Here is a 27,961-nt window from a genome sequence, read left to right as displayed (position 1 = left end):
CAACTCTAATGTCTCATCCCAGCCACCAGACACGGCAACGACCCAGACAGAAAAGATCCCGGATCCATTCCCAAGGACCCACACGTACGTCAACTCCAACGTCTCCTCACAGCCACACCGTTTGGGAATGGCGTCAACGTCACAACACGGAGCCATGGCGGACCTAAGAGCTCAAGGCTTGGGTATGGACGGAGAAGAGGAGGCGGAGGGTCCCAACATCTACCTTGACCTCAACGACAAGTCACGCCTCTCTGCCTCGAAGATCCCGGATCCACTTCCACGGACCCACACCCACGTCAACTCCAACATCTCGTCGCGACCACAAGGCACAGAGATGCCACGATCCGGAGCCCCATCAGACCCACAAAGGCAAAACTCCAGGATGGACGAGGAAGTCGAAGGTCCAAACATTTATCTTAACCTGAACCTGTAATGGACCATAACGCCTCACTGGACCCTAGCTACAGCTCAATCAACTCAATACCGGACAAGTCCTTGACCCGGAACCTTGCCTCCAGTGCCGTTCTAAAATAAACATCACCCAGAAAATCCGTCACATATCTAAAACATTCAAATGTAAATGCTATCATAACAACAAATGTAGTCGTTTAAAGTCAGTTCTTAAAGTTTTATTATAAATATTGTAATATTTTTTTTTCAATTCAAATACCGGAATGATTGTCTTCAGTTGTTAAAAAAAGAAAAGTTGATGAATATACGAGTTTGTTTCAAACATTGTTGAAATATCAGAGGCCAATAAAATTGTCTTGTGGTATGGTTTGAAACTGTGGTTCCTGGTTTTATTGATTGATTATTCTGGACAGGAAAACAGCAAAAGTCATATTATAGTATGTATTGATCCTTTGTCTCACCGTGGATGCTAAATGAGAAGCCGTTTGCTCTTTTAAGAACGTTTAAAAACGTTGCACCTGACCCCTCCTTATACAACCTTCTAGATTGGAAATAAAGTCTAAATACTAGGGTTAAAATTGAGCCAGTTCATCCCAGTTTTTGACACATTTCTGGAGGCGGCTGGGAGCGGTACTGCAGATTAGGCTATGATAGGGTATGTAGTGCTGACTCTTGAAATGTGAAAATATTAAAGGAATTAGGTTTAAGTCAATGCAAACTTTCCCAAATAGGTCTAAACATGTTTATATACATCTAGAATGACCTTTAGAATATATACAAAAGAATCAACCTACGTGCAAATATATAGATAAGTCAGCTGATATATTACTAGTCAGAATTTGAAGGGTCAAAGTCCATGAGAGTTGTACACCTGTCGTCATGACGTCACCACATAGTAAACATGACGTCATGACCACGGTAAACACTATCCGTAGTTTGACCTAAAACAACAGTCAGCTGCAGGAACAAAACACGTCTGTACTGCTGCTACGGCCGCCAGGTAAGTTTTCCGATACACAAGTGCTGTTTTACCCTCCAAGATTACAAACCAGAGAGGTGTTGTTTCATGTGTAACGTGGGAACTTAAGATATTAACGTTATATCGTTATGCTATTGTTATAGTTCCACCATATGGTAAAACATGCATATATGGTATCATAGGGTTGATTCTATAAGGGTGTGAAATTATTGCAGATGTTGTAATCATATATTCCTTTCCCTAAAACCATCTGTTGGAAATTTAAGTTGTAAAGGAATTTCGAAGAAAGTGCAGATACACAATGTACAATATAGATAGATTGTATTGCAGTCAATGGTGTTGTCATTGTTTATTTGTTTGTGACTCTGCGCATGTTTCCAGATGGCTCTCACATCAGAATGGAGGAGCCCACCAGAGTCCTGGACTTCCCTGGACTTTCAGGTCAGTGTGCTGTCAAAGTAACGCTAAACATTATGAAATAAAATTAAATACCCTCAACAATCCTCTATACTGTGAAAATACCTGCTGGATTCAAAACTACTGCTTAGAAAATGATATTCGGTGTTAGTTTTAGCATGGTGCTGTTTTTTCCATGGCATGGTTAACTACAATATCATGTGATATCACAATATCTATTTCAAAAACCTCTGTAGGCATCTGTGCATATGAATTGCTATATTTTTATGCTGCCTTATAGTTATAGGTATGTTGTATGCAATTTTTTGTTGGTGTGATTTTTTTTTTTACTATAGGCCAGTTGGTGCTTTTCTTTGCAGACGATACGGTTCATACATCAACCCATCCTTTTTTTTTTCTCCGTTTAGGTTGGAGATTTGATTGAAATCCAAGATGATGACCACACTAGCTGGGCTCTCTACATTGGGCATGCGCAGGTAGTCTACACTGGGCCATCACCTGACCAACACTCAACCAATCACGGCACAGCATCTTCAGCCAATCAGAACACAACGCATACACCTGGAGGTGACAACGAAGTGACCAATCAGAGCACCGCAACTCCTGCAGCAGGGACCAATGGAAAGGGCAGTAACATCCAATACCAAGTCAAGAAAGGTCTACTGAAGGCTGTGATTGGTCAGCACAGAGTCAGGATAAACAACATGTATGACAGCACCAGAAAGGCCTTCCCGGTGCCAACTATAGTAGACAGAGCTGAACTCCATATTGGAGAGATTGTAAGGGATAGAAAGGACGCCATTGTGAACCTTAGGTACGAGAGACAGACGAGAGTCTGGCATCTGTAGCAAATCTTGAAATATTCCGCAGTACTATAGACAGCTGCTAGGTGGTGCATAATCAAACTTGTTCTTCATCTTGGCAACATCTATCCTGAGTATCCACATGTCAGATATCATAAGGATCCATCCAAAACTTCTTGAGTAATGCTATCAACAAACACACACACACACACACACACACACACGAACAAACAGACAGCACCAAAAACATAACCTTCTTGGCAAAGGTAATAAAAAATAAAAGTTATACATACTCAAGTGCCTTTATTTCACAGCCTAAACACCAGTACTAGTCAACCATTTTTACAATGTACAAGTTAGACATATGCTCATCTGATATATGTGCAGTTGTTCTCTTAATTTCACTCTACATATTATAACCATTTTCAGGAATTTTAGACCAACATATGGTAACATACAGCATCATTAAATCTTGTCCTTTCAAAAATATCTTCTACCTACATCATTCTTCCTCTGTATGACTGTACTGATGATATTTTGTACATCTACAAATACACTGTGTATATATACACACAACAAGTACAGACAGACATTTCGGTGCACACTATAGAACTATCGTACAACTTTAAATTCTACCCATATAATGACTTCATGCATGCACAATTCAGACACTAGTGTCACTGTCTTTTGCTTGCAAACAGAGAAGTGCACAGAAGTAAAAATAAACAAAAAAAGCTGCCAACCCATGTACTTCACATAAACTGTACAGGATTATTGAAACAATTAGTAAATACCTAATAGTATATCAATTACCCAAAATTTACAATAATGAAAATCAAGTTTTTATCCTCTTTTAGAGCATAGGCTAAATGATTTTTTAAAAACATATTTCTAAATGTTCTTTCCTACATGGAATGTCTTTGCCAACACAGTCAAAATATCCAATCAAAGTGCGTTTAGGGCTTGATTTAGCCAATCAGAGCACAGCATGGTGACCAATCGGATACAAGCAATCTACCTGTCAGCAATGAGAAGTTGAAGTATCAAATCAACCAATGAGAGGAAGTCTACAGATTGAATCAACCAATCGCACTGCGTGGCAGAAGAAGTTGGAGTGTCAAATAAACCAATGTCAGTCTACGGTTTGAATCAACCAATCACGGCGTGGCAGAAGAAGTTGGAGTGTCAAATCGACCAATGAGAGGAAGTCTACAGTTTGAATCAACCAATCACGGCGTGGCATAGCGGACAGGTTGCCCGTGAGCCGATTTCCTGTTCGTAGGCGCGGTGCTTGCAGGTCTGACACATCCAGAACTGGTAGTCCAGTAGGGGGCGCCCCGTCACCACGCAGGTAGAGAACTTCTGGTCACAGCTGGGGCACACCGAGCACCTGGGGGGAAAGTAACGCTAAGTAGGTAAAGATAGTCACTGCAACACTCCCCTTGCTGATTTCTGCATAACCAATGCAACAACACCTGACTGTAGATATATATATACAGCAGGAAGGTTATTATTGAAATAAACTGAAATTTATCAGTGACGAAATCATTTCTTTTTAAAAGTTGTGCATCATTGCTTGACTTGGTAGGTAAAGGTAGTCCCATAGACTTTTTGAGGCCGTAAAGGCAGCAATATTTGAAATGTTGTCATCTGTTTCATCAAGTAGCTTGAAGTGTACCAATAATAAATCATATAGTTTTATTAATTTCTTCAATAAGTATTTGCCAAATGTGTTAAGTTACAACGTAGAGTGTATAGATGTATGTGTATGTGTGTGTTTAAGTGTGCCTGTATTTGAATGAATGAATGAATGGTTTATTATTTCATCAACATGATCAATATAAAAGTATGCGGCAGCCACGAATGGTTGAATTGCATACTTTTTGTACAGGTGCTTCTAAGGCAATTGGTGTGTGTGTGTGCATGTGTGTGCATGTGTGTGTGTTTAAATGGCCTGGATCAGACACTGTTACATCCAACACACTTAAAGTAACACTATGCGACAGTGAAACTTGAACACTGACCAGTCAGGGATGACACTCTCACAGCTGGTACACTCCGCCTTCCCTGTTCTGGTGTCTTTTGCACTGTGCCTGGACAAACAATGACATGTTATAATTAGTTGCATTATACAGAGAATACAACACAATGTAAATTCTGTATCATCTGGTTTCCTCATACCAAAAATTGTAGGAAAATTCGAATGTCCAAATCTGACATTCAGATTTTTGACAGCTGTGCACGCAGCACACTTAATGTGCATTCAAATTATTCTATAGGCAAAAGTATGACACAAATTTGTTTGTCTGTTTTATTCAGATCTCCATTAGTGTATAATTCTTCTATAAATTTCACACTATTCTTCCTGGAGTCCGCCTACATTGAATACAATCAAATACAAAACTTATACAGCGGTTATACAGTAAAATAAACAAAATCAAATATGATGAACTTATAAGTGGAAGAGGTCAGAGGTCAACTTAAAATAACGGACACATAATATGGATATTATAAGTAAGTAATAGCAAATGACAAGGAAGTATACTAGATAACTTGAACTGAGCATAAATGTATACAGAAGAAGTGTGTATGACACAGGTGTGTAGTACACATATCATTGAATGTTATCACCACCCAGGTACGACATAGAGGTTCCTACTTGGTAAAGATCTCCAGTGCGAGCTCGAGGAAGGTTTCCTTCTGGTCCTGACTGGTGTTGTCCAGCGACTCCAGTTTGATGAAGGCTTTGGAACAGGAGCCAAAGGCCCGATTGGCACAGGCAGCCAGGGCTGGGAGGGGGACATGCAGAACCATTACACTCTGGGCTTGTGAAAATGTGGAAACTTGATATGCATGAATCTATGGGAGTCAATTATTGCAGCAATGTGTTTGGTGCTCAAACTAATCAATAAGGTTAAAATTGACCTGAAAGATAGTAAATTCATACTAACAGAACCATTCTAACTTTGTAAATTTATGGTTGAAAGAATCTATGTTAACATTAGCAACTACCTTCAAATTAAAGACTATGAATGCAGTATACACTTAGGAAATCAAAACTAAAGCAGAAAAAGGACAGCAGTTTGTTTGTTCGCTTGTTCAGACTCTTATAGTGTCTAGTGGCACATAGGGGGCAGTAAGTTTTCTTCGTTTTCAGTAGCAGGGTATATTTTCAGAGAGAGAGAGAGAGAGATGTTAATCTTTCCCTTTAATGTGCTAGAGGCACCTTCAAGAACCCCCATTTTACATCCCTTCCAAAAGATAGGTGCAGCCTGAACCGAGATGTCCAGACCCAGGATTGAACTGGGGTCTCCCAGTTACCAACTACATGTTATTACAACCAGGAGCTCAAATGTGAGGCTGCTACCAGATAGAGAAATCACTAACAGTAGTTTTACTGCAGGTACAATCTGAGAGTACTCTTTTTAGAGATTTCTTGCATGTAAAACAGACAATAGAAGAGATGACATCACACACCGAGTAGAGAGTAGATGTCGACGGGATCGATTATATCCTCGTACTCCCGCAGGTGCAGCGCGGTCTTCATGGCGGCGTCCACGTACCCGTTGTACAGCTGGCGCTGGGCCAGGAGGTAGAAGTGGTACGCCTCCGCGCCGCGCCACGCGTTGTCGATCACTTTGGAGTCCATCGTCGAGGCGTCCTCTTCCAGCAATCCAGCCAGAGCTGAGCTTGCCTGGAGGGAGGTAAATATGGTTTCATGATTAGGCCACACCAATTTATCTTCTTGGTTAACGGAATAAAATAAAAAAAATTAAAAGTGCTAGATTGAAAAAACAACATGAAAACAGAATCTCAGAGGAATGTTTTTACTTTGGTGCACACAGTTTCATGGTGTGAACAGGGTCAGGTGCAAATTTTCACCCCAGCCTTCTGTTTTCATGATTTTGCTGTTGCTAGAATTGAAAATAAAAATCTATTAACCAAGAAATTAAATTGGTGTGATGATTAAGAAATCAAGCTATCTACATACCAAAAATCATTACCATCTGTCACCCCCTCCTTGAGTTATTCTCTTTCAAAGTCTGAAACAAAACCTGTTGCTGCGGTTCAAAAAAAGGTGCTAGGGGGCCCAAACCTACACCACTTATTCTCTGCCTCTAAAGCTATCTACCACTCAAAAATCACGGCCATAGCATATCTCTAGCATAGTTTTGATATCTCCAGAACACGAGATATCAAAACAGGAAGTTCAGCTGCAGTACGTAACAAGTCGCTGGGAGGCCCAAAATCTAATCATTTCCAGGTACAGGTGTGGTGTGGACCTCAATGGAAACCATAATGATTGTACCTAGGTCGAGTACCTGTACCTGTTACTTAATGTTACGTTCAGGTAATATATGAAGCCCTTGTAACCTTATGGCAACAGCAGAATAGACTATAATCCTGTGGTCATGTGCTTCTAAGACACATTAATAGTAACTAAAAGACTGACCTCTTGTCTCTTGCCCTTGGCTTTGGACTTGGAGGTGAGTTTCACCAGCTCGTGGTACTTCTCCACCAGCAGAGCCGCCAGGACGTACAGCTTCTTAATCCGCAGGGGCTTCGTCTTCTTCTTAGTCTCATCTTCTGCTATCTGGAACGTACAGAAGAATATTGTGTTTAATGTTAACTTACAGAGAACAGTGAGCAGATTAAATTTGAACTGAGCAATTGTGTTTGGACTAATGCTTCTAGACTATCACATTTTATACCTACATTTGTATGGGTCAGATATTTTGTGGAAAGGTTCTCTGTTACATGATGGATCATAATACCACCCAGTGAGACTCTTCATGCTTCATTGAAAATAAAAAAATCGCGAAATTAATTTCGAGATTTATTTTTATTTCCAAATTTTTTTGAAAAAAAAATCAATATTTTTTTGAGGAATTTTGGTATTTTTTGTAACCTATAACAAAAATCTCGAGATTTTTCATTAGCTGATATTAAAATCTCTGAGGGTTTTGGTTAAGACATTAGAATGTGAATTTCAATTGTCAGTGGATGGAAAACACCATTTCTGCTGTCCATCAAAATTACATAGCTACATTTTGTATTGGGGTTAGCGTTAGAGAGAGAGAGAGAGAGAGAGAGAGAGAGAGAGAGAGAGAGAGAGAGAGAGAGAGAGAGAGAGAGAGAGAGATAGAGAGAGAGGGAGAGAGAGAGAGAGAGAGAGAGAGAGAAAGAGAGAGTGAGAGATTCAATCACTAAGACTAGAAATTGGTCAAGTATTTCAAATCTACTTTCTAATTCAGTTCCACATCTATGTCAGGTCGAATAGTCTTAATCTACAGTGAAAATGCTTTATGTAGTCTGAAATACAAAAACTTTTTTTTACAACTTTGGGATTATATCTTAATCATTAAAGAATGCCCCTCTTATATGATCATTCATGCTTTTTTCCCTATACTGTCACTTACCATTTGCAAGTAAAGAAAATCATCATATTCCCAAAAAATGTCATTAAAAAGTACACAATTATTGTTTTCAGTGGTGTAGTGTTGCAGAATATGACTCTCATACCTTGAAGAGTAGCTTGGCAGCATCTAAGAAGTGGTTTGCCTTCCTGTAGAGCTCGATGGCGTTGACGATCTTGTCCTTCTCCAGAAGATGGGTGGCGTACTTAGCCAGGAGCGAGTCTATCTCCTTCATGTTGTGTGCCTTCGCAAGGTCCACAGCCTGGTTCCACTGGAGAGTACAGGGGAGACTTGTGTTTAGAACAGCTTACTGTTACAGATGAAATACAAGAGGAGAGTAGCACAGTCTCCTGGCCCCCGGGATCGAACCCGGGCCCGCCAGAGCACAAACTGCCCGCGCTAACCCCTAGGCTGAAAGATCCGGACCGGTTAGACTGGTCAGTTGGTGGCGCTTGAACCCCACTGTTACACAGAGGAGGTAAAAATATGCCACAACCAATGTTGTTTTGTTTGTGATCACTGTTCTTCACTAATTTTATTCAAAATAAAGCAGAATTAACTCGTTGCCACCAAGTACAGTAGACGCATCCACGCTAGATAGCTTTAAAAAACGCTTGCAGCTACATTGTAGATGTGCAAACGTTAGCTGTGACAGGACGTTCAGTGTAATGTAACCAGTTGCTGCCATGCCACGTGCCTGCAAAGCTGGTGTGTTACGCTAGAGGGCAGTTACATGTATATCGGCTATACAGATACATATTCCATTTCTATAGGGCACAGTTATATGTAACTGGGTTAGATAAGAAGCCTCAGGCAAAAGTTGTCAGTGGCATTTTATATTTCACAAGATCACACTGAATAAATCAAACATTTCTCACAAATCAAACATTTCTCACCTGGTTGAGCTGAACACAACAGTCCACAGCTGCTTTCACCTTATTACACTGGATGGGGAAGGAAGATGGAGATATTTATAGACTTTAAAGCTTATACACTTCTTCACAAGTAAAACATTTCAAACATCTCAACAGTCCTTAGGAGACAGTCTACCTTTAACAGAATGTAAGGTAAAGCGTTGAATCATACATGCAAACAATGATCGTTGCCTTATATTGCAAAAGGTTAGCTACGTAATTTTACCAAAGTGTGATATCAACTGGATTATTATTGCAATTGAGGACTACCAATTCTTAATTATCACTGTAAATGTATTCAAGTTTGCATGGTTTTAATTTCGCGCTAAAGAGGAAAATGGAGTGTTCGCAATAGTTTAAGTTTGCGGCAGCGCTGTAGTCACATACATGTACAAATACAGTATTGAACAAAAATGTTTGCGGTGGTTTTAAAACCGCAAACATAAAACCACCGCAAATATTTCTGCATTTACAGCATATCAATAAATCAATAAAAGCAAGATCTTCTCACCTTACAGTAGGATGCTACTGCCTGCTGACACATGCCTACAGTCACAAACATGGCGGCAATTTCCTGTAGAAAACACACAACACACAGTTACAATTAGTAAGACTAAGATTCTGTTTTCATTTAAAAGATATCAGACTATTCTATTTCACCTCATGCAATATTTTTGAAGTCCCTCAATTGAGAAACTAAATAATACTATGCTTTTTTGGACATCCTTAGATGACTGTGAATTTGTTCAGGAAAGTTGCTGCTAAGATATACAAATATAATATGCTTTACTGTAAATGTCGAAATGTTGGACCAGGTGATTTTATTTTCGTAATGACTTCACAACAAATAAATGACAGTCACACCATGAACAATGTGTTTCCAATGTATCACTACTATGTCACAACATTCATCATCAGGTGTATCCCCATATAGCCCCATCAGGAGGGGAGTTGAGGTCCCAGGCTAAGGCGGGCAGGCCTCCAGCCTGGCACGGTAAGACTCAACAGTAGGAGCCGCCGGCACTACCGTGCCAGGCAGGGTATTCCACTGGGGAATGGTACGGGGGTAATACATGTAGGAGTATTTTGTATTATATATGTATCTATTTTGGCGTTGATGGTTTGAAATTTGAGATAGACACTGGCTCCGGGTGCGCCCCTGGGCTGGTTTCAGTAAACTGTCAGTGTTTACATAATATGATTGTTAACTTAAGTTTGTCGAAATTTGCTTGAATCGCAAACTTAAAACAACATGTCTTTGAATATCCCCTTTCCTTCTCTACCGCAAAAATAAATGGATTTACAGTACTAACAGGCAGTAGTTTGTGGTTCTCCGGTAAGGAGTGCACCAGACTCTCTAGCCCGGGGTAGTCCTCCAGCATGTAGTAGCACTCCGCTAGCCGCTCCTGGTTCCGACCCTGGACGTAGTACGTCACCGCGTTCTGCCTGTAGTTTTCATCAATATAATTTTTAAACATTTATAAACACTTAATATCACATTTTATCTGCCCCTTTAATGATCAGGAAAGAAAAGAAGCCACCAAAACTTTCCAAACATTTACTGATGAAAAGAAAACTAGAATCCTGCTAACCTCCCAAAACCCACTCATTGTAGAAAAAGTGGGTCACTTCGTCTTCCACTGCTTCCAAAAAAGAAGTTAAACCATTCCGTGGCAGTCATTAGCTATAGCTATAGAATAGCCACTTGTTCCACTTGTCACCATAATTGTTAACTTACCCCTTGCCAAACTGTTGTCTAATGTAGCATTAATGCCAGAAATACATATGCAGCACTAATGCTTGGTTAGTGCACACTGCCATGGTAATTTCATGGTAATTATGGCTGTCCAAATACCAGTCCCTCAATGACCTTGCAGCCATGCCTTGGACCAAGGCTTGAACCAATTAGTTGGCATCTTTCCAGCATTAGTGCTTTCTGCCACGGCCTTTAGTCATGCTTGACCTATACATTAGCACCCTGCAACTGACAAGGGTGGACTGTAGTTAGGGGGCAGAGGGTTAATTTGGTGAGACCACCCCCACTGGCACCAGCCAGGGGAAAGGGTTTCCACTTCCCCTTCAGTCTAAGAAGACTGGGTGATAAATGATGATTAATGGACTGGGTTGTATGCTGGCATTAATGCTCTGTTCCAAAGGGAGCAGAGGGAATCCAGCATTAATGCCAGATGTGCTCAGCTAAGGAGCGCGTAGTGCAGTATTAATGCTACATTAGACAACAGTTTGGCAAGGGACACTGTTTACTTTTTCTATTGCATTGTTTCATGTTGCAATTAGCCCTTGGGCAAGAACAAACTCATTCTTAAAGATTCCTCTGATCCTTGTCAAGTTAAAAGGACCAAAGCCTATGTCACGTGTCCTGAAACAAGTGTGAAACGTGCCACGTGCAAGGTAGTCCGTAACGGCCCCCGTCTCGGCCTCTATCACTATTAGAAAGTAATCATGCTCGGTGTCAAAGTCTGACCCGCTGCTGACATCACACTTAAAGTGTTTAAGTCAGGTGACATACACTTATGGGCTTCAGGTCATTTCAACTCAAAATTAAAGGATCACAGGACTAATCGAAAGCTTGTTGGTAAGCTCTTTACTTTGTGTACAGATATGGCATGTAAAAACTATTTTGTTAAATTTTGCTCAATTGTTGAGGAAGATGAAGAATACTGTAAATTTCCAAAATGTTCGCAGTGGTTTTATGTTCGAGGTTTTCGCAGTGAACTCTTTACAGTGTGAACTTAAAACCACTGCAAAAACCTGTTCCATCGTGTGACTGTTGCACTACTATTGTTTCAAAAGCTAACTCAAAACCACCGCAAACACTCCATTTTCTCCCTACCGCCAAATCTAATCTCTGCAAACATTTCTGCATTTACAGTATAATATTCATAGTACTACAAAGCTGTCATTTTTAAGCCCTCTTTCCACTAGACGACCCTAGCAGTGTCCCTGTGGTGTAGTGGTCTGCGCTTCTGGTACTTGCCATATCTGGTTCAAATTACTTGGATCAGAAGGCCCGGGTTCAAGCCCCGGGTTAGGACACTCCTAGACAAGAGGCTAAAATGGTACATACTTCTGAAACAGTATATAGAAGTTAAACACACTCCACTGCCAGTGGACTAGCCCCCTGCTGCAGTGATTGCACCACAGTGTGGCCCAGGGCTATGAAACTGAAATTATGGTGTGGGAGGATTTTAACTAACTCCACTAGACGACCAAAATTGGATCTGTGTGACCTGTTTATTTACCATTTCTGCCTGTCGGCGTAGTAGTCTCCGATTGCGTTCCACGCCTGTTCCAACAGCACGTCCTCCCCACCGCCGCTTCCCGTCTTCAGCAGCTGCACCACGCGGAACCAGTCCCCCAGTTTCACCCGCAGATTCACAGCAAGGTCCCTGCAGAAAGATAGCACCACGTTTCACAACACGCCAATTCAAAGACAATACATTCAAATAGAAGCACATTTGACAAGAGAAAACAAATTATAGCACCATGCGGCAATGCGGCAATTATATATATGAGAAAAAAATAGCACCACATTTGACAACACGTCAATTCGAAGACAATACAAATAGCACCACATTTGACAAGAGAAAACAAATTATAGTACCACATTTAAAAATGCGCCAATTCTATGAGAAAAATAGCACCACATTTGACAACATGTCAATTCAAAGACAAAACAAATAGCACCACATTTGACAACATGTCAATTGAAAAAATGATAAACCTCATCCTGTACAACAACAAAAAAAGAAAAAAAGAAAAGCTGTTTAAAAGCTTTAAAATTTACCTTAAGTTAGAAACACTAAAGAAAGCTACTGTATCTGACTTGTGATGAAGTATGGGACTTTCTTACAGCAAATACTAAGAAAAAATGGAAGTGACAATGTAGAAGCTTCTTTACCTTCTGTCTATGTCAAGATAGACCCTCTCAGCCTCTTCAAACCTCTTAAAGTAGGCGGCAACTTCAGCATTCTTCATGGATTCACTCTGAAAACAAAAACCAACACCTCTCAGTGTTTCCATGATTGTCCAATTGATCATAACATGGTGGACAGTTAGAGCCTTCTTCGGTGTTACACTCTCCTTACTGACTGCTGCATAGCCTGGAAGCTAGACCCCAATCTCTAAATTGTATCTATCAATTTAGAAATAGGGGGTCTAGCATCTAGGGTAACTTCTGTATAACCAATGCAGCAATAATACCTAACTGTAGATAAGCAGGAAGATAATCTGAAATAAACTGAAATTCAACAGTATGACGATGCTGAAATCATTCCTTAAACTACGCCAAATATGGGTACTCAAGCAACTGAAATTTTTTTTGAAAATTTCAAAATTTTATCCAGTTGCTTGAGTGCCTATGTTTGGCATATCTTACTACCTAGATGTCTAACCTTCATCAACATATTCCTTAAACTATTGCACTTTTGGCTGGCAGTGTCTTGCTTGAAAATCTTTAATTAAAGTTTGCTTTAAATTCTCAGCAAGGACACTTGATTGTTGATCAGTGAGTTTTTCTTACCTGTAAGTTGCCCAGTTTTTTTACAAACTCGATTCCCTGATAGTCCTTACACCGCACAAAGGCCTGCTCAGCAGTGGGCAGGTCCAACTTCTCCAGGGCTGCCTCTGCAAGTAACCGCCTGGAAAAAAACACAAGGGGTTAAACTAAGTATAGAAATGTCACACTAACATTGGGTTTCTTTTCAGGTATGTGTCAATAAGTTGGTTGAACTTCACAGCAAACTTAAAGGTAGATCGGTATTCCTTGAGGAAGACTGAAGGTTCATTGTCGTCTCCTTATCTTGGATCCAATGTTTCAAACTTAATTCTAATGATGGTAGAAACTGATTAACTAACAAATCAATTGTATTTGTTTATCTACTCACTACTACTGTACTTTCAACACGGAAGCGTTCAAGAGACAATCTTTAAGTTATTATTTTTAACTTCAGAAGAATTGCAATGAGTTGAAGGCATTGTAAATAATCTATCCTCAAATGACTTAGGTGTGTGATAAAAAAATAGCAGTAGTTATTTTCCTTAAGTTTACATGTTTTAGTTTTATAATTTATGATGCCTTGCTTCCTTTTGATAAGATTCCATAGTACATAACATATAGATCCTACCAGAGCCTGGGGTGAGGGTTGTCCTCGATGAACTGTGACGCGTCCGCGATGCCGACCTTCTCCAGGAGGTCACGACTGTCTCGTAGAGACTGGAGACGGAGAGAAAGATGTTTGTCTTTTTATATATAATTCTATATTTGGAGGTTATACATTGTTCTAAATGCTACTAGTGTTTTCAGGTTCTTCAACTTTACCAAATAATGACCATCTATAAAAAGTTGTTTTTAACAGATTTTTGAGTATCATTCTTGTTCTGGTAACAAAGTTGATACACAGCAATACATTTAACTCTAGGTGCTATCATAATGCAAGTGGGCAGATGTATTTTTCAAATGCCAATACAATGGCTTTAATACTTCTAGGGCTAGGCTATTTGCTAGCGGTAATGTTAGGGCGTTTTCTGGACACCCTACGCTTAGAAGTTAGAAAATTAGAAAACAAGGAAATTAGACACCTTCCTTTTGAAGGGGATAACACACACAAACACACACACACATACCACACACACACACACACACAGACACTCACACACACACACATGTTTTTTCCTCATACCAGATACTGGGACAGCATGAAAATTGATTGACAAAAGGTAAATTGATTGATATGCAAAGCTACCAGGTACTTGTTAATCCACAGAGCTCATTGGAGAACTCTGGTTCCGACGCCCCCCCCCCCCCAATTTTTGGATGACCTGTCTATATATACAATGTATAACCTAGCTAAAAACCTGGATTAAAATCCGTACCTTGATCTCCATGTCAATGACGAGCTCCTTATTTGGAAGTTCTGGTTCCTTCATGATCTCGTCGAGCAGGACGGAGCGAATCTCAAGGTCGGCGAAGTGACAGATGTACCCGGAGCTCAGGATGGGCTCCTCGGGGTCAAGGTTACGGAAGATGTACATCCTGGTCTTCTCCATCATCGCAAACAGCTCAGGGTTATCCTGGGTCAGGTAAACAGCAAGTTAACGGGTTATTGAAGTAAACAGATTAAGTTAATGGTTTATTGATTGAGAAGTACTAGTATTAGTAGTAGTAAAGGGATCAATATAATGTAAATGGAGCAAGTTGATAGATTATTGGTGCAAATCTATAAAGTTGAAGGGTTATTAAAGTGTACATATCAATGGGTTATTGAAGAGTACTTTTAATAGGTTTTTCAGTTCTGGTCAATTAATAGGGAAATGTATAATGCTATTACTTTTTTTTTAGGTTATTGATGTCAATGGGTTAGTTAAAGTGCATACTACAAGAGAGATACAGTGGTGGACAATTGTGAGAGAAACTACAACTTTTATAGGTAAGAAGTAAAATGGCACATAAACTTCTGGCTTCAACACTGCGTGGTGCAGTACCATTGTGATATGCTAGGTGTCACCTGTGAGCAGACCTAATTTTCTCCAGCGCATTTTTCCTCACCTCAGCCCACTTCATGTCCCAGACGTCCTTCCGCTCGAACTTAAGATGCTCCCCGAGGATCTCCTGCCCCGTGCTGTCCGTCACGCGAGTGTCAAGGTCAAAGAAGGTCAGCACGCCTGCGATGTCCACTACGGCCAGTCTCCTGTGGAAATTGACGACAGGCGAGATTTACGAAGGACATCCCACAACCCACCTTACATTTCATCTGAGCAAAGGATGAATATGAAAATGATTTCATTTAAAAAAATCAGCATTGAAGCAAACATAGCAGATAAAACAAAAAAATGCAGTGACACCATATTAATGTCGAGGAAAGTTTTACAGTCATGACAACTCAATGTATATCATATACAACCCAAGACTAATTTTGCATTTAATTACATGTAAAACAGAGTTTAAAAGTGAATTTTATAAATGGTTGTACTCTCTGTTAAAGCTGGGTTTAGCTAATATTAGTACTAAATAATCGTAGATTAGACCTAATACTGCAAATCCTTTAACTTTCACGTTGGTCTTATTTCACCATAGGAGGAAAAAGGAGATTTTTGAAGTGTTTTAAACTTGTGGCGAAAACAACTCTGTAATACAGTAGTCATACAAGGGAGACATATTTGTGGTGTAATAAATTTGCCATGAAAACTGCAAAAATTAACTCACCACGAAAGTTAAAAGATGTACAGTAGTGTGTTTTGATTCCTGACAATTTCAACCAAAGAAAACTTGAATTGAAAGTGAATTTTAGCAAAACAATGGTGGTGGTATTATTTGAACTCACGATGAGTTACAGTTGAGCGCCAGCTGGTGCGGACGACAGTTCAGCACGTGTTTGTGTACCAGGGCGAAGTTAGGCATGGTGTAGCGATGCAAGGTACCGGACTCACGCGCCTAGGAAGAAAAGAAAAGATACTTGTCAATTTGTATTTAGATATATAAATCACCAGGAAAATTGCAATCTTCACAAACAATACTTAATAATATGGAGTCATTTTAATCATCATAAAGTTTAACTCACCACAACTAGAAGTTTCTCTGATGCAGTGATACAGCAAATGAGATCTCTGGTGGGCTGTAGAGAAACAACAAAAAATGATTACAAGAGGACCACAATAATCATTATAACACCGACTATGTTCATAAGTGCACAAGAAAAACACTCATGGATCTATGATCTATTAGAAGATGATGTTTAAAATCATTTGGTTCAGCTCAAATGAATGATTGTTTTGATAATCACATCCTTTCATCAAAAGTATTGTTTAAGAATCTGACCACTACACAATAGCAAAGGATAAAGAGGGCATTTTGCCAGAAGTTGCATGATATTAACGAGTAATTTGGTAAGACTTTTAAGTTGAAAATTTGGATCTTAAGCATTTTTCAGGAAATCAATTCATAGAGATTTTGGTTTATGCTTCATTTAATGTCTCGCATTTCAAAAGAGTATATTTGATTGCAGCAGAAAGCTTGCTACAAGCACTGTTCCGAAAAAATTATGCTGTTTACATTTAGTTTATGTTGTTTACGTTACGCATACTTTTATGCAGTTTACAATACTTTTATGCTGTTTACGTTAATTTTATACTGTGTACAAACATGTAAGCAGGTGAGGCCATTGTTACTGACAGGTGTGCAGATGCGGACAGTTTATAACATTCTCACCTGCAGTTTTTGCCCCTCCTAAAGGGGGTTAAGTATGCAGGAACATTAAACACATAAACATAAACAAGACTCACAAAATATATACAGAACAACACTAAACAAGAAACAACATGCAAACAACAACATTCTACGGATTGAAAGACAAGCTATGGGCTTGGTAGCGATAAGTTTAAGGATGAACCAAGGATGTCATAAGCATAACTTAACAATTATGTTATACTATTAATGATATATGGAGGATATTGTCATATGAAATGTGTATGATTCAAAAGACGAGGAATACATTATATATTTCCTTATGACAATTTTTGATGGAGACGAAATGACAAAAGAAGAGTATTGACAAAATTGACAGTAGCCTCATGACTTCCTGCAACTGGCAAAAGAAAAGGAAAGAAAGTAAAGAGAAAAAAAACAGTGACTTTTCTAAGAAAAAGAAAAAGATATTTACCTGTAGAGCTTTGGTGAAGTCTGTCAGACCCTCCCCACCTCCAGAGGGGGTGTCATCTATATGGAACAGCCTGGAAACAAGCAACACCTGAATTAACAACTTCCAAGTATTCTTCAGACATTTGGCAGAAATAAGATTCTAAAGACCTTTCTTTCTTCACAATCAACCTTAGCTTTTGGTCACTGTTTTTTACGATCCATCAACTTTAACAAATCTGTACACAAAGTATTAATCCAATCGTATCTAGTCAGCTAGGGGGTGTCCAGGCATCCACAGGATGCCCTACACTAAGAAAACAAAGAAATTAGACGCCCTCATTTTGCAGCTGGACGCCTTTAGGATGCCCCGTTTCCCTGGTAATTTACAAACATTTGTACACATGTGTTTCCCTCACACACACTGCCAGTGCTGACAAATCTTTTCTTCCTCGTACACAATTTTATACGTGTACCAAACACTGCAACAGGATGCAAATTGATTGACATGCAAAGCTATTATGATACCAGTTAATAATTAATCTATAAAGCCCATTGCAGAGCTCTGGTTCCGATAGGAGAATTCAACAAAATGGATCTCAGGAAAAAACTATTACTGTATAGCTCTAGTTTCTTTTACTGTAACTTTATGTTCACTGTTTTCACTGTCACCTCTGGATCGTGAACTTATCATCACCGCGGAAAACCGATTTATGATTCCTTCACATATCCGTTGAAGTTTCAGTGAAAATGTCCATTTTTCTTACACCGTGAAATTTGACAAAACTAGCGAGTAAAGCGGTAAGCTAAAAGTAACTGACTTCTCCCGTCCGTCCTTCCTCTGCGTGCTGTACTGTCCCACGTCCATCATGGCCAGTTTCTTGGGGCTGGTGTACTGCCACGTGTAGAACGCCTCCTTGGACGCCGCGATGATGTGGGATGCCGTCATGGACACGTATAGGGGCTCTGCATGGGGAGGGAAGTTTGGAACGGTTACACCACTATTAGTACATTCAGACCCTTGTAGTGCACGTGCCTAGTTAATTATTATTTTTTTATTGGTCAGATATCACCCATGCAATGGCAGCCTTTCTAGTCCTGAATTGGTGCAGGGTTGACAATCACATAATTCACATTGGGAACAGATTATTTGCTCCACTTGCATTTATTGCGGAACTGTCGCAAGGGTCTAGGCAGCTGCCATTCGGCGCTACCAGGTGACCTTGATACGACCTTCCCCAACCGAAGTCAGGTACCCATTCACATCTGGGTGGAGTGAGGAAAGTCGTGTTAAGTGCCTGTCCCAAGGGCACAAGATTGGTGACATGACAAGATTGAACCAGGACCACTTGGTTCTGAGCCAATGACGACTTAGCAACTACACGTAGAAAACATTAGGAAAAGGTCAAATGTTTCACGTCATTGACTAAACAAGGAACTGGAGTTATCTGAGGTTTTATTCAACCATATCTCTGAATGGATATGCTAATGAGGCCAAGACAATTTTAAGATGGTTCAATGATTATAAAAGACAGAGTTACGAAAGGGTTGTATGGTAATACTGATACTTAAACTTCTTTTAAACTGACTAAATGAGACACACCTATGTCGATGTACTTGGAGTCTAGCGGAGTGCCGATGGAGTTACACAGGACCAGCACGTACTGGCCGCTCTGATCGTCCGCCCGCGTGGACAGGCAGCAGAAGTCACCGCACGCCGTGATGGACATCAGGTTCTTCACATACTTCACAAAACGCTGGAGGAAATAAAGTAATAAAGTAAAGTAAAGCAGTCATCCTCAATTAAGCCAATTCAAGGTGTAGCATGAGGCTTTTTCAAGTAGCTAGTGTGAGTGAGTGAGTGAGTGAGTGAGTGAGTGAGTGAGTGAGTGAGTGAGTGAGTGAGAGAGAGAGTGAGTGCGTGTGAGTGAGTGACGGCGAGTGTGTGAGTGAGTGAGTGAGTGAGTGAGTGAGTGAGTGAGAGAGTGAGTGCGTGTGAGTGAGTGACGGCGAGTGAGTGAGTGAGTGAGTGAGTGAGTGAGTGACGGCGAGTGTGTGAGTGAGTGAGTGAGTGAGTGAGTGACGGCGAGTGTGTGAGTGACGGCGAGTGAGTGTGTGAGTGACGGCGAGTGAGTGAGTGAGTGAGTGAGTGAGTGAGTGAGTGGGTGAGCAAGTGCAATGTGGCTTTGCTACCGCTCTCGTTTTTGAGCAAGCAGACCACGGTCCTTCCTGAAGTGAGCTGATCAAACCTTACAGTCTGGTCGTACACAGCTAGTACTTAAGCCACTGTGATGGTCCCGCGACACGTTGGCTACCTTGCTGCATGATATTCCGATTATAAAGTCAAGGGAAACACAAATTCAATTTAGGACACAGCGAGGTCACCAACATGTCGTGGGTCCAGTGAGAGGGGGGCTTTACAGCGCAAAACTAGTGGGTTACATCTAAAGCTTTAGGAGGTTTACCTGTTATGTGAAACAAACATACAAAGATGTTCAAAATGCTGTGACTGGTTGTTTGTGTTTGAAGGATGAATAGGTTCTTGTGAAGTTGTACGTTTCGAAGAGTAACTAGTCTTGTATCAATGATTATGTAGATCTCTAGTTTCACTTGTCTATTATAGATATTTTCATTATCATTTTGATATTTATTTTCACTCAAAACATAATTTGATTTACATGTATTTCATCTACGCTGTAATTTTAGTTACTTATAGTTAGGTGGCCAACATATAAGCTTGCAAGCTTTTGGCCACCCCTGCACATTTATATTACAATTATTTCTATCATTGTTTTTGCTTATTGTGTCTTTGTTATGTGCTGAATAAACAATAAGCAACAAACAATACCTCGTTGTTTTTGGTGTCCCAGAAGACCACGCAGTGTTCCATCCTGTCCGGCTTGGTGAAGGAGTACACCACAGTGTTGGAGCAGTAACCCCACTGGAGGGGAGGGGGGCAGGAAGAACGGCATTGCTTAACACTCTTAGACTAACAACATAAGTCTAACAACCGATGTGTGATGGTCCAAACCTTACAGTCTGGGTTGACATCTTGAAAAGGTGATAGTTCACCTGTTATGTCAATCCTTCCACAAATGTGGTAAATCTGAATAAATAAATACATAAATAAACATACACAAAACCTGCATTATATTACATTAGCAATATTGTGCTGAACAAAAATCATCTGAAATTATTAGCAATGAGATTGAAAATCTTGAAAATCAAAATCTTGCAGTATTGTAATTTGTATGGATCATTCATTATTAAACTTTGCTTCCTTGTGAAGTAAAACGATACAAAAGGCAACATTTTTAGAATGTTAAGATAAATCCTCTGAGTGACTAACAGTTATAGTGATTTATATATTAGCTAGCGGACACAAGATTGAGAGGTCATGTGTTCGATTCCTGGTATTTGTGGCTGGACGTTGGGTTCTTGGGAAAGGCACTTTACTCAGGTGTAAAAATGGGTACCTGACTTTAGTCGGGGAGGTGAAATCAGGTGGAAGGAAAGGGTTGGGCTCTGCCTTCTAATACCGTGTCCTAGACACAGTGGATAACAACCCACTGCCCCTATGGCCTCAAAGGCTATGGGACTACTTTTACCTTTACCTCCCTAGTAACCTCAATGAAAAGCACCCTTAGCTTCATGCCAATTTGAGTTCCTTACAAATATATGTTAAGATACAAACAAACCAAGTTACAGTAACAGTTTTGACACTTACCTTGTAGTCAGGTCTGATGTTTGCAAAGTAGATGAAGGAGTCCACGGCTAGGGCGATGCGCAGACTGCCCCCCTCCCACGACACCGACTGCATGGACTTACCCGGGACCTTCAGTGTACGCAGATGCTGAGAAAACAACAAGAAACCTTCGCATTACACTGGTGCACCCACTGTCAAAAATTAGGTGCACAGATCCAATTTTGGGTGCACAAAGGTGCACATGCACCCACTATTTCGAGCCCTGTGTAAGTATGGTGTCCTGACCGAAAAAAGCCTGTCTGTTTTTTTCTCAATCATACTGTTTGCTGCTTAGTGGAAAATGAATATAGCCTCCATTAACATTAATCCGCTGGATTACATAAATCCACCACTGAAAAACAGTGGGTTTGGGAGATCTCTAGTGCAGCACCCACCAGGTATGCACAGTTTAGATACACATTCCTGGAGTGCATTATATTGGGGGAAGTTGGGAATGGAGATCTGTTTGGACGGATCTTTTCAGGGTGGCGGAATTATGTGCCCTGGTGAAATCATGTTTAACTTAGTAGATGTTACTGAATGGCTGAGATTCTGACCTCCCCAAACGGAGTGTAGAACTGCACCACGTTGATGTCCCTGTCCTGTTGCTGCGACTTCTGTGACCCGCCGACAGCGAGCACGGCGCCGCAGTGGTTCCACGCGATGCCTATCACCTGCATGCCCGTGTCAATCAGCACTGGGGCTGTAGAGGGGGTACAACACAAATGGGTTATCATTCTAGTTCATCCGTATATGTGTTGGTAAATGTCATTATGAATTATGGACTAAACTTTACAGCCAAGACTAGAATGAATTGGGACCCAAATTTTCGGCTGACTCTGTCAACCTTGTTCACAGAATGGACGAAAATTTGGGTCCCAATTCATTCTTAGACTAGTCTTGGCTGTAAAGTTAAGTCCTTAATTCATAATGACATTTACCAACACCTTGCCTTGCCTACACAGATGAACTTAAATGATTTATCCTTAATTCATAACAGATGTGTTAGATAGGGAAGGGTACTGGTAGCCAGGTATCCACTCTGGCTGTACAAATGTGTTGGATAGGAAAGGGTATTGGTAGCCTGGTATCTATCCTATTCTATATAGGCCCATTCCCTGCCATGCAGAATAATCTGGCACCAGAGAAATGATCGGCATTTGAATATTTGCTGAAATATAGGCGAGGGTTCAGAATGCCTAAAATGTCACACAGTCCTTGAACAGCATAGTTTGTAGAGGAATTTGGAAGTTTGATCCGTTATACTGCTTCTGAGAAATAAGAATAATGTTGGATGTTAGGACCACACATCTACGTGGGGACGGGGCAAGGCAGATCTACATGTATGTGGAAGCAATTGTTGGAGTTAACTGGGACTAGAATAGGACGGAGTTAGAATAGGATGGATACCAGGCTAGGGTATTGGTCCAATACATTTAGGTCCATGTCCAGTTCAAGTTCAGAGGATCAGGTCCAGGTCTGTGGTTTAGTGGTACATCATATGCTGAGGGTTAGACACAAAGTCCAGTTCCAAAACAAGGTAAGCACAAAACGTGGTCAAGGTTTGGTCCAAGTCTAGACCTTGCTAAGTGGCAGAAACAAATTCAGTTTTTTTTAAAAGCACAAAACTGCCCTCACCTTCATCGTACTCGTGCCTCATGATCTGACATCTGCCGTTGTCGAAGCAGATCCCCAGACACGGGCAGTTGGGCTCCACGAAACCATCTGTCCCATTGTACCACTCCATCCCAGCTATACGCACGGCGCCAGTCACGTTAGTCAGACAGTACAGGACCATCTTGTTCTGTAGGAAACGATCAAATTTATATCTTTAACCTTCTTAACATCACTGGCCAATCAGAAGTATAGCCTGTCACTCAATTGTCAGGACCAATCAGATTTGCACTTTCATAACAAGTTGCAAGGTGACAATTTTGAGACATTTTTCATACATAGAAGCTGTTCTGTGATTGGATAATTTTGCCAAGGGAAGGGAGGGCAAGGGAGCAATAGATGCGAACAGTAGTCTACTTGATTTTACTTGTTCTTCTGCAGTAAGAAGGTCATACACTAGGTGGACCAAATCAACCTTGAACTTTGTCTTCCCAACAGCTACCCACATACCAAATATCATAACAATCCATCCGGAGGTTCTCAAGTTATGCTGAAGTATCTGGAAACACTGACAGACGGACACACACAAGACACGCCCAAAACAATACCTACATTTTTATGGAAGCAGCAACTTCAGCATTGATGCTAAGATAAAAAAAGTTCGGATTAAAATAAATAAAACAGGAAAAATAAAGACTTACGCAGAAGTTTCCCTGGTTGTCGAAGATCTGGATCTCCCCATTGGTCATCCCAAATATCAGGGACTTACCATCTGGAGACCACTGGAGGGGGGGGGGGGGGGGTGGGTGGGGGTAGGGGAGATGTAAATATTTAATGTTACAACAGTCTACAATTGTACTACTAAACAGTCAAGTTTCCAAAGACAGTCCAGTTCTTGAAATAGTTGTTTTGGCTTATATGCAATGGTGCAGGTACATTTAGCATGCAAACAAATCATACCTGTACTACTTTGCTGAAAAAGTAGATTTTATGAATTCAAATAATGCTGTCCCGACTTACAGCCACGTTGGACAGCTGCATGCCTTTCAGTTCCTTCCCCCAGATTCTGTTTCCATCCACCGATCCTACAATCACTGCACCTGGAGGGGGGAGGGGGGCACAACAACAACATCAATGTCAACATTTCTAGTACTCTGCAATATGTTAAGCTCAAAATCATGCAGAACTCCTACAGCCTACACTTTAATCATTCAGAGAATATGAATAAGAGCAGTCCCTTGTCTAGAATGTCTACCTTAAATTTCTATAGAGACATTACTTTCAGGGTTTTTTCAGGGGATAAAAATTGCAAGGAGGAGCATTGTCAGGGATCGGAGCAGATATGGAAGTGATGTGAACTTTTAGAGAATTTCAAGTTCAAATGGGGCATTCTAAGGCTTCCTGAGGGGGGGACTACTGTTAGACAGCGGCCACATGTGACCTATTAGCATCTCTGGTTTATCAGAATTCATGCTTGTCAGATAGGATTCTGCTCCCCAGGGTAAGGGTAAGCATGGTCAGGGCATGGGGGTGCAGCGCCCCTGTAACCGTCTTTAGAAAAAGCCCTGAGTTTGAAGACAAATTAACAAACCCATACTTATGTTTGCAATGATGTCTTACATTTGATGTATACTTAAACAAGATATCAGCAATGTATAATGCATCATACACTATCAAAAGCCTACACAAGCTTACCGTCCTCGTACACGATACAGATCTTCTGTCCGTCAGCGTTCCACTGCATGCTGCGTACCACCGACTTGTTCCTGTTGTTGATCATCTCCTCATACCACAGGCCTGAGGGAAATGTACAATAGAAATCAGTCATTCCTGTCTTTAGCAAACACAACTAACTGCCGCTCCCGGGATTAGAACCCGCGCCAATCCTGATCCGCACGGCTTGGGAAATCAACGCGATAACCACTAGGCTAAAAGGTCCGGACCAGTTAGACTGGTCAGTTAGTGGAGGTTGATCCCCACTGTTACATAACCATGGCATTTAGGCCTCTCTCCAGCTCTAGGAGTAGGCATGCTCCCCCAGCATATTTTGAACTTCTTTAGCCAACAACACTAATTCTTGCAGCACTTTTTGTCAATCAAGGAGGACAGAATAAGCGCTTTTGCACATGTATGCATGTGCGGTGTCAAAGGTGAAGGCCCCTGGCTTGTAAACAGCTCTTATCTTGACCATTGTCGCAATTGGCATAACAATGCCCAGACGGGTTTTTACGTCTCAGGGGCCTTCACCTTTGACACTGCACATGCATAACCGATATGTGCGAAAGCGCTTTTTTTGTCCGTCCCAAGCAGCAAAATTCATCTAGGGACTGAAAAGAACCCTAATAGCAATTTTACTAGCCTGGAGTCCTAGTCCACGGCTAGCGGATCTTGGGGAGAAGGCCAAAGCTAACAAGGCTGGACTCCAGGCTACAATTTTACTCCAATATTCTATGATCTATCTGTTGTGGTAAACATGTAGCTACCAATAAATCATATCTAAATAAAGATTGAATTCTGTCATATATCAAAACTGTGTGATGTGAGACCTTTGTACAGCATCCAGACGATGATGAGGCCGTATTGGTCACTGGTGGTCAACTTCTGGAAGTGTTCGTTCCACGTGCACACCTGCACGGCACCTGGTAGGGAGAACATTGGACAATACATGATGTGCACTGTAAGTCATCCTGAAACTTATCATATATTCACAAGCATTATAGGAGTGGCCAAACAAGGTAAAAGCAAGAAGATTGGAGACAAACACGCATTTTACAGAAAATACTCATTTGTAGCTACTAGTAAATGAAAAGGATCAAAAGTGGATCAAAACAAAATGACAGACTATGAGTATAATGAGTAGGATGAGTATCTTAACAGTTCAGATTACTGTAAATGCAAAATGTTTGTGGTGGTTTCATGTTTGCGGTTTTTGCGGTGAACTCTTCAGTGCAAACTTAAAACCACTGCAAAACTTTTTCCCCACCTTTGACTGTACACACACACAATGTAGAGCTACTACGTTTCAAACACAAACTTAAAACAACCGTGAACACTCAATTTTCTCCCTACCGCGAAATGAAAAACCATGCAAACTTAAATGCATTTACAGTATTCTAGACATCTGTCATTGAAGTCTTTGTTGATTTTGACATTTCTTTATTTGCTGAACATCTAAAGCCAGGATTCAATTTGGTTAAGAAAAGTGCTCTCACCACTGTGTCCCTCCAGAGTCTGGTTCATGGACAGGTTACTGGGGGCAGCCAGACCCTTCATCTTTACATCCTTACCTGGGGAAAACAATGCCACATATTATGATTCTGTTACTACATGTTTATGTCACAGTAGAGATTGGAATCCATTAGAGTCCGGAACTCTACTAGTAGAGATTAGAATTTCAATCTCTACTAGTAGAGACTGGAATTCCAATCTCTACTAGTAGAGTTCTGGATTCTACTAGTTGAGATTGGAATTCCAATCTCTACTACTGTACTAGTAGAGATTGGAATTGGGATCTGAATATTGGGATTCCAATCTCCACTAGGAGAATTCCAGATTTTACTAGTAGAGAGTGGAATTCCAATCTCTACTAGTAGAGTTCCGGACTCTACTGGATTTCAATCTCTACTGTGACATATACACATAGTGTCAGCATGTCATTTGTACACATAAAAAAAGCTGTGTCATGTTAGCCATCTCTCTGCTTTGTACTCATCAATGCACAAAACTTACATTTAGCGGTAACTGCAGGAAGAAGGTTTTGGGCACATGACATGCAATCCGAGATAGCGGACCTCAGTCACTTCATCCCTTGAAGTACTAGTACTAGTAAGCACTCTCTGGCAAAACATACAACAATTGCAGTGCAGAAAAACATATGCACACACATGGGCGCACGCATGAACATACATGCATGCACACGAGCACGCCCACACATACACACACACTGACAAGCCATATCAATATCTCACTCTTCTGGAGAAGTAATAAACCAACATTTAAAACTGGGAGTGCAGAAAAAGAGTTGAAGCAAGCATATGTCAACACTAGTCTAATACCTTAACTTTGTATATACACTCAGCAACAACTACTAGTAAAAAGCTGAACTTGTGCATACATTATGTACTAAACTACAATATCTTAACAACATTGTGACTTACTAGACTGTGACTCCAGTTTGAGGACCTTGAGAAGCCCATCCTCCCCTCCACAGGCGATGTAGCCCTGCTCACGGTTCCAGGCTAGCGCTCGCAGCTTGGTGTTGTTGGGGATCGCAATCTGTGGACGGAGGAGGGACATTGGTTGGAAAAGAACATGTAACTGTTTAATATGTATTTATGATTATACAAAATGACATTATCTGAACATATCTCTAAGCCTGTAACTTAGAGATCTGTTGAGTTGGGCAAGAAAATTACAATGAAAGTGTCAGTGGTGTTATTTATTATAAGTTTAGACTTCAACAACGTGCAAAGTTGTCATTGTAATGAATAACATCAATCTTATTCTATATCAATCATAGGTCTTGACGGCATTATACAAAATTTTAAAATGATGAATTATGTGTTTTGAATCTCAGGTATAAATGTATAATTTACTTCAAACTCATCATTCATCAAAGTGTAATAAAGTCAGAATGGGTGAATTATCAGAAATCCAAGTACGATTTCTGTAGAAGTTGAAAAGTGACTTAGAACTTTGCCTACAAGTCTATCTAACAAGGATATTACCTACAAATGTAGTTCCAAAATGTACATATAACTTTAACATGCAAGTCAGTACAGTACAGCTTGCACTATGAACGAAAAAATGTGTTATAATTCAACACCTTAAGAAATACAACTCACCTTCTTGCTCAGATAGATGAACATTTTTGTTATCTTTTATACGGCAGCCGCTGATCACCCAAAACGTTCTGTTTCCGCCAAAATTAGCGATATTTTCCAGCCAGACTAGTGAAAATTCAAACTTGGTCCGCCATATTTCTTTACCAGGAATTCCTATCTAATTTGCA

The 27,961-nt window shown here is 40.5% G+C and overlaps 1 protein-coding gene and 1 long non-coding RNA gene across 3 annotated transcripts; one reads left to right on the top strand and one right to left on the bottom strand.

Annotated features, from left to right (window-relative positions):
• The first annotated feature begins 1,311 nt into the window (after window positions 1-1,311).
• LOC136423898 (uncharacterized) lies at window positions 1,312-3,099 on the top strand. The gene is made up of 3 exons (XR_010753807.1): window positions 1,312-1,411; window positions 1,772-1,831; window positions 2,215-3,099. It is a non-coding gene; the product is annotated as an uncharacterized lncRNA (long non-coding RNA).
• On the bottom strand, window positions 2,894-27,961 carry LOC136423889 (WD repeat-containing protein 35-like). Of its 2 annotated transcripts, XM_066412268.1 has the most exons (32): window positions 27,795-27,961; window positions 27,108-27,225; window positions 26,163-26,237; window positions 25,497-25,589; window positions 24,646-24,747; window positions 23,971-24,050; window positions 23,652-23,732; window positions 22,975-23,140; window positions 21,894-22,039; window positions 21,319-21,444; window positions 20,440-20,532; window positions 19,195-19,348; window positions 18,413-18,557; window positions 17,617-17,686; window positions 17,166-17,183; window positions 16,519-16,572; window positions 16,282-16,391; window positions 15,507-15,648; window positions 14,834-15,031; window positions 14,086-14,174; window positions 13,482-13,599; window positions 12,861-12,946; window positions 12,202-12,348; window positions 10,255-10,387; window positions 9,453-9,515; window positions 8,924-8,971; window positions 8,134-8,298; window positions 7,064-7,204; window positions 6,088-6,304; window positions 5,270-5,399; window positions 4,635-4,703; window positions 2,894-4,000 (listed from the first exon to the last, which is right to left on the bottom strand). In XM_066412268.1, exons 1-32 carry the CDS (start codon window positions 27,816-27,818, stop codon window positions 3,832-3,834), a joined length of 3,570 nt encoding a protein of 1,189 aa, XP_066268365.1. In that variant the 5' UTR covers window positions 27,819-27,961; the 3' UTR covers window positions 2,894-3,831. The 2 variants fall into 2 exon arrangements, with proteins under 2 accessions (XP_066268365.1, XP_066268366.1); XM_066412269.1 differs by lacking the exon at window positions 17,166-17,183.

The sequence above is a fragment of the Branchiostoma lanceolatum genome, chromosome 18 (assembly GCF_035083965.1).
Source record: "Branchiostoma lanceolatum isolate klBraLanc5 chromosome 18, klBraLanc5.hap2, whole genome shotgun sequence".
Classification (NCBI taxonomy): domain Eukaryota; kingdom Metazoa; phylum Chordata; class Leptocardii; order Amphioxiformes; family Branchiostomatidae; genus Branchiostoma; species Branchiostoma lanceolatum.
The sequence above is the reverse complement of the archived record's forward strand: the minus strand, read 5'-3'. Positions and strand labels throughout refer to the sequence as shown.

Bases quoted from the DNA above. Each gene is read 5' to 3' on its own strand.
- LOC136423889 (XM_066412268.1), bottom strand. From the start codon at position 27,818: ATGTTCATCTATCTGAGCAAGAAG. The intron at 15,032-15,506 runs GTGAGGAAAAAT...TACCTGACCCAG, and splicing joins GGGACATGAAGTGGGCTGAG to GATAACCCTGAGCTGTTTGC. The intron at 14,175-14,833 runs GTACGGATTTTA...CTCCGTCTCCAG, and splicing joins TCATTGACATGGAGATCAAG to TCTCTACGAGACAGTCGTGA.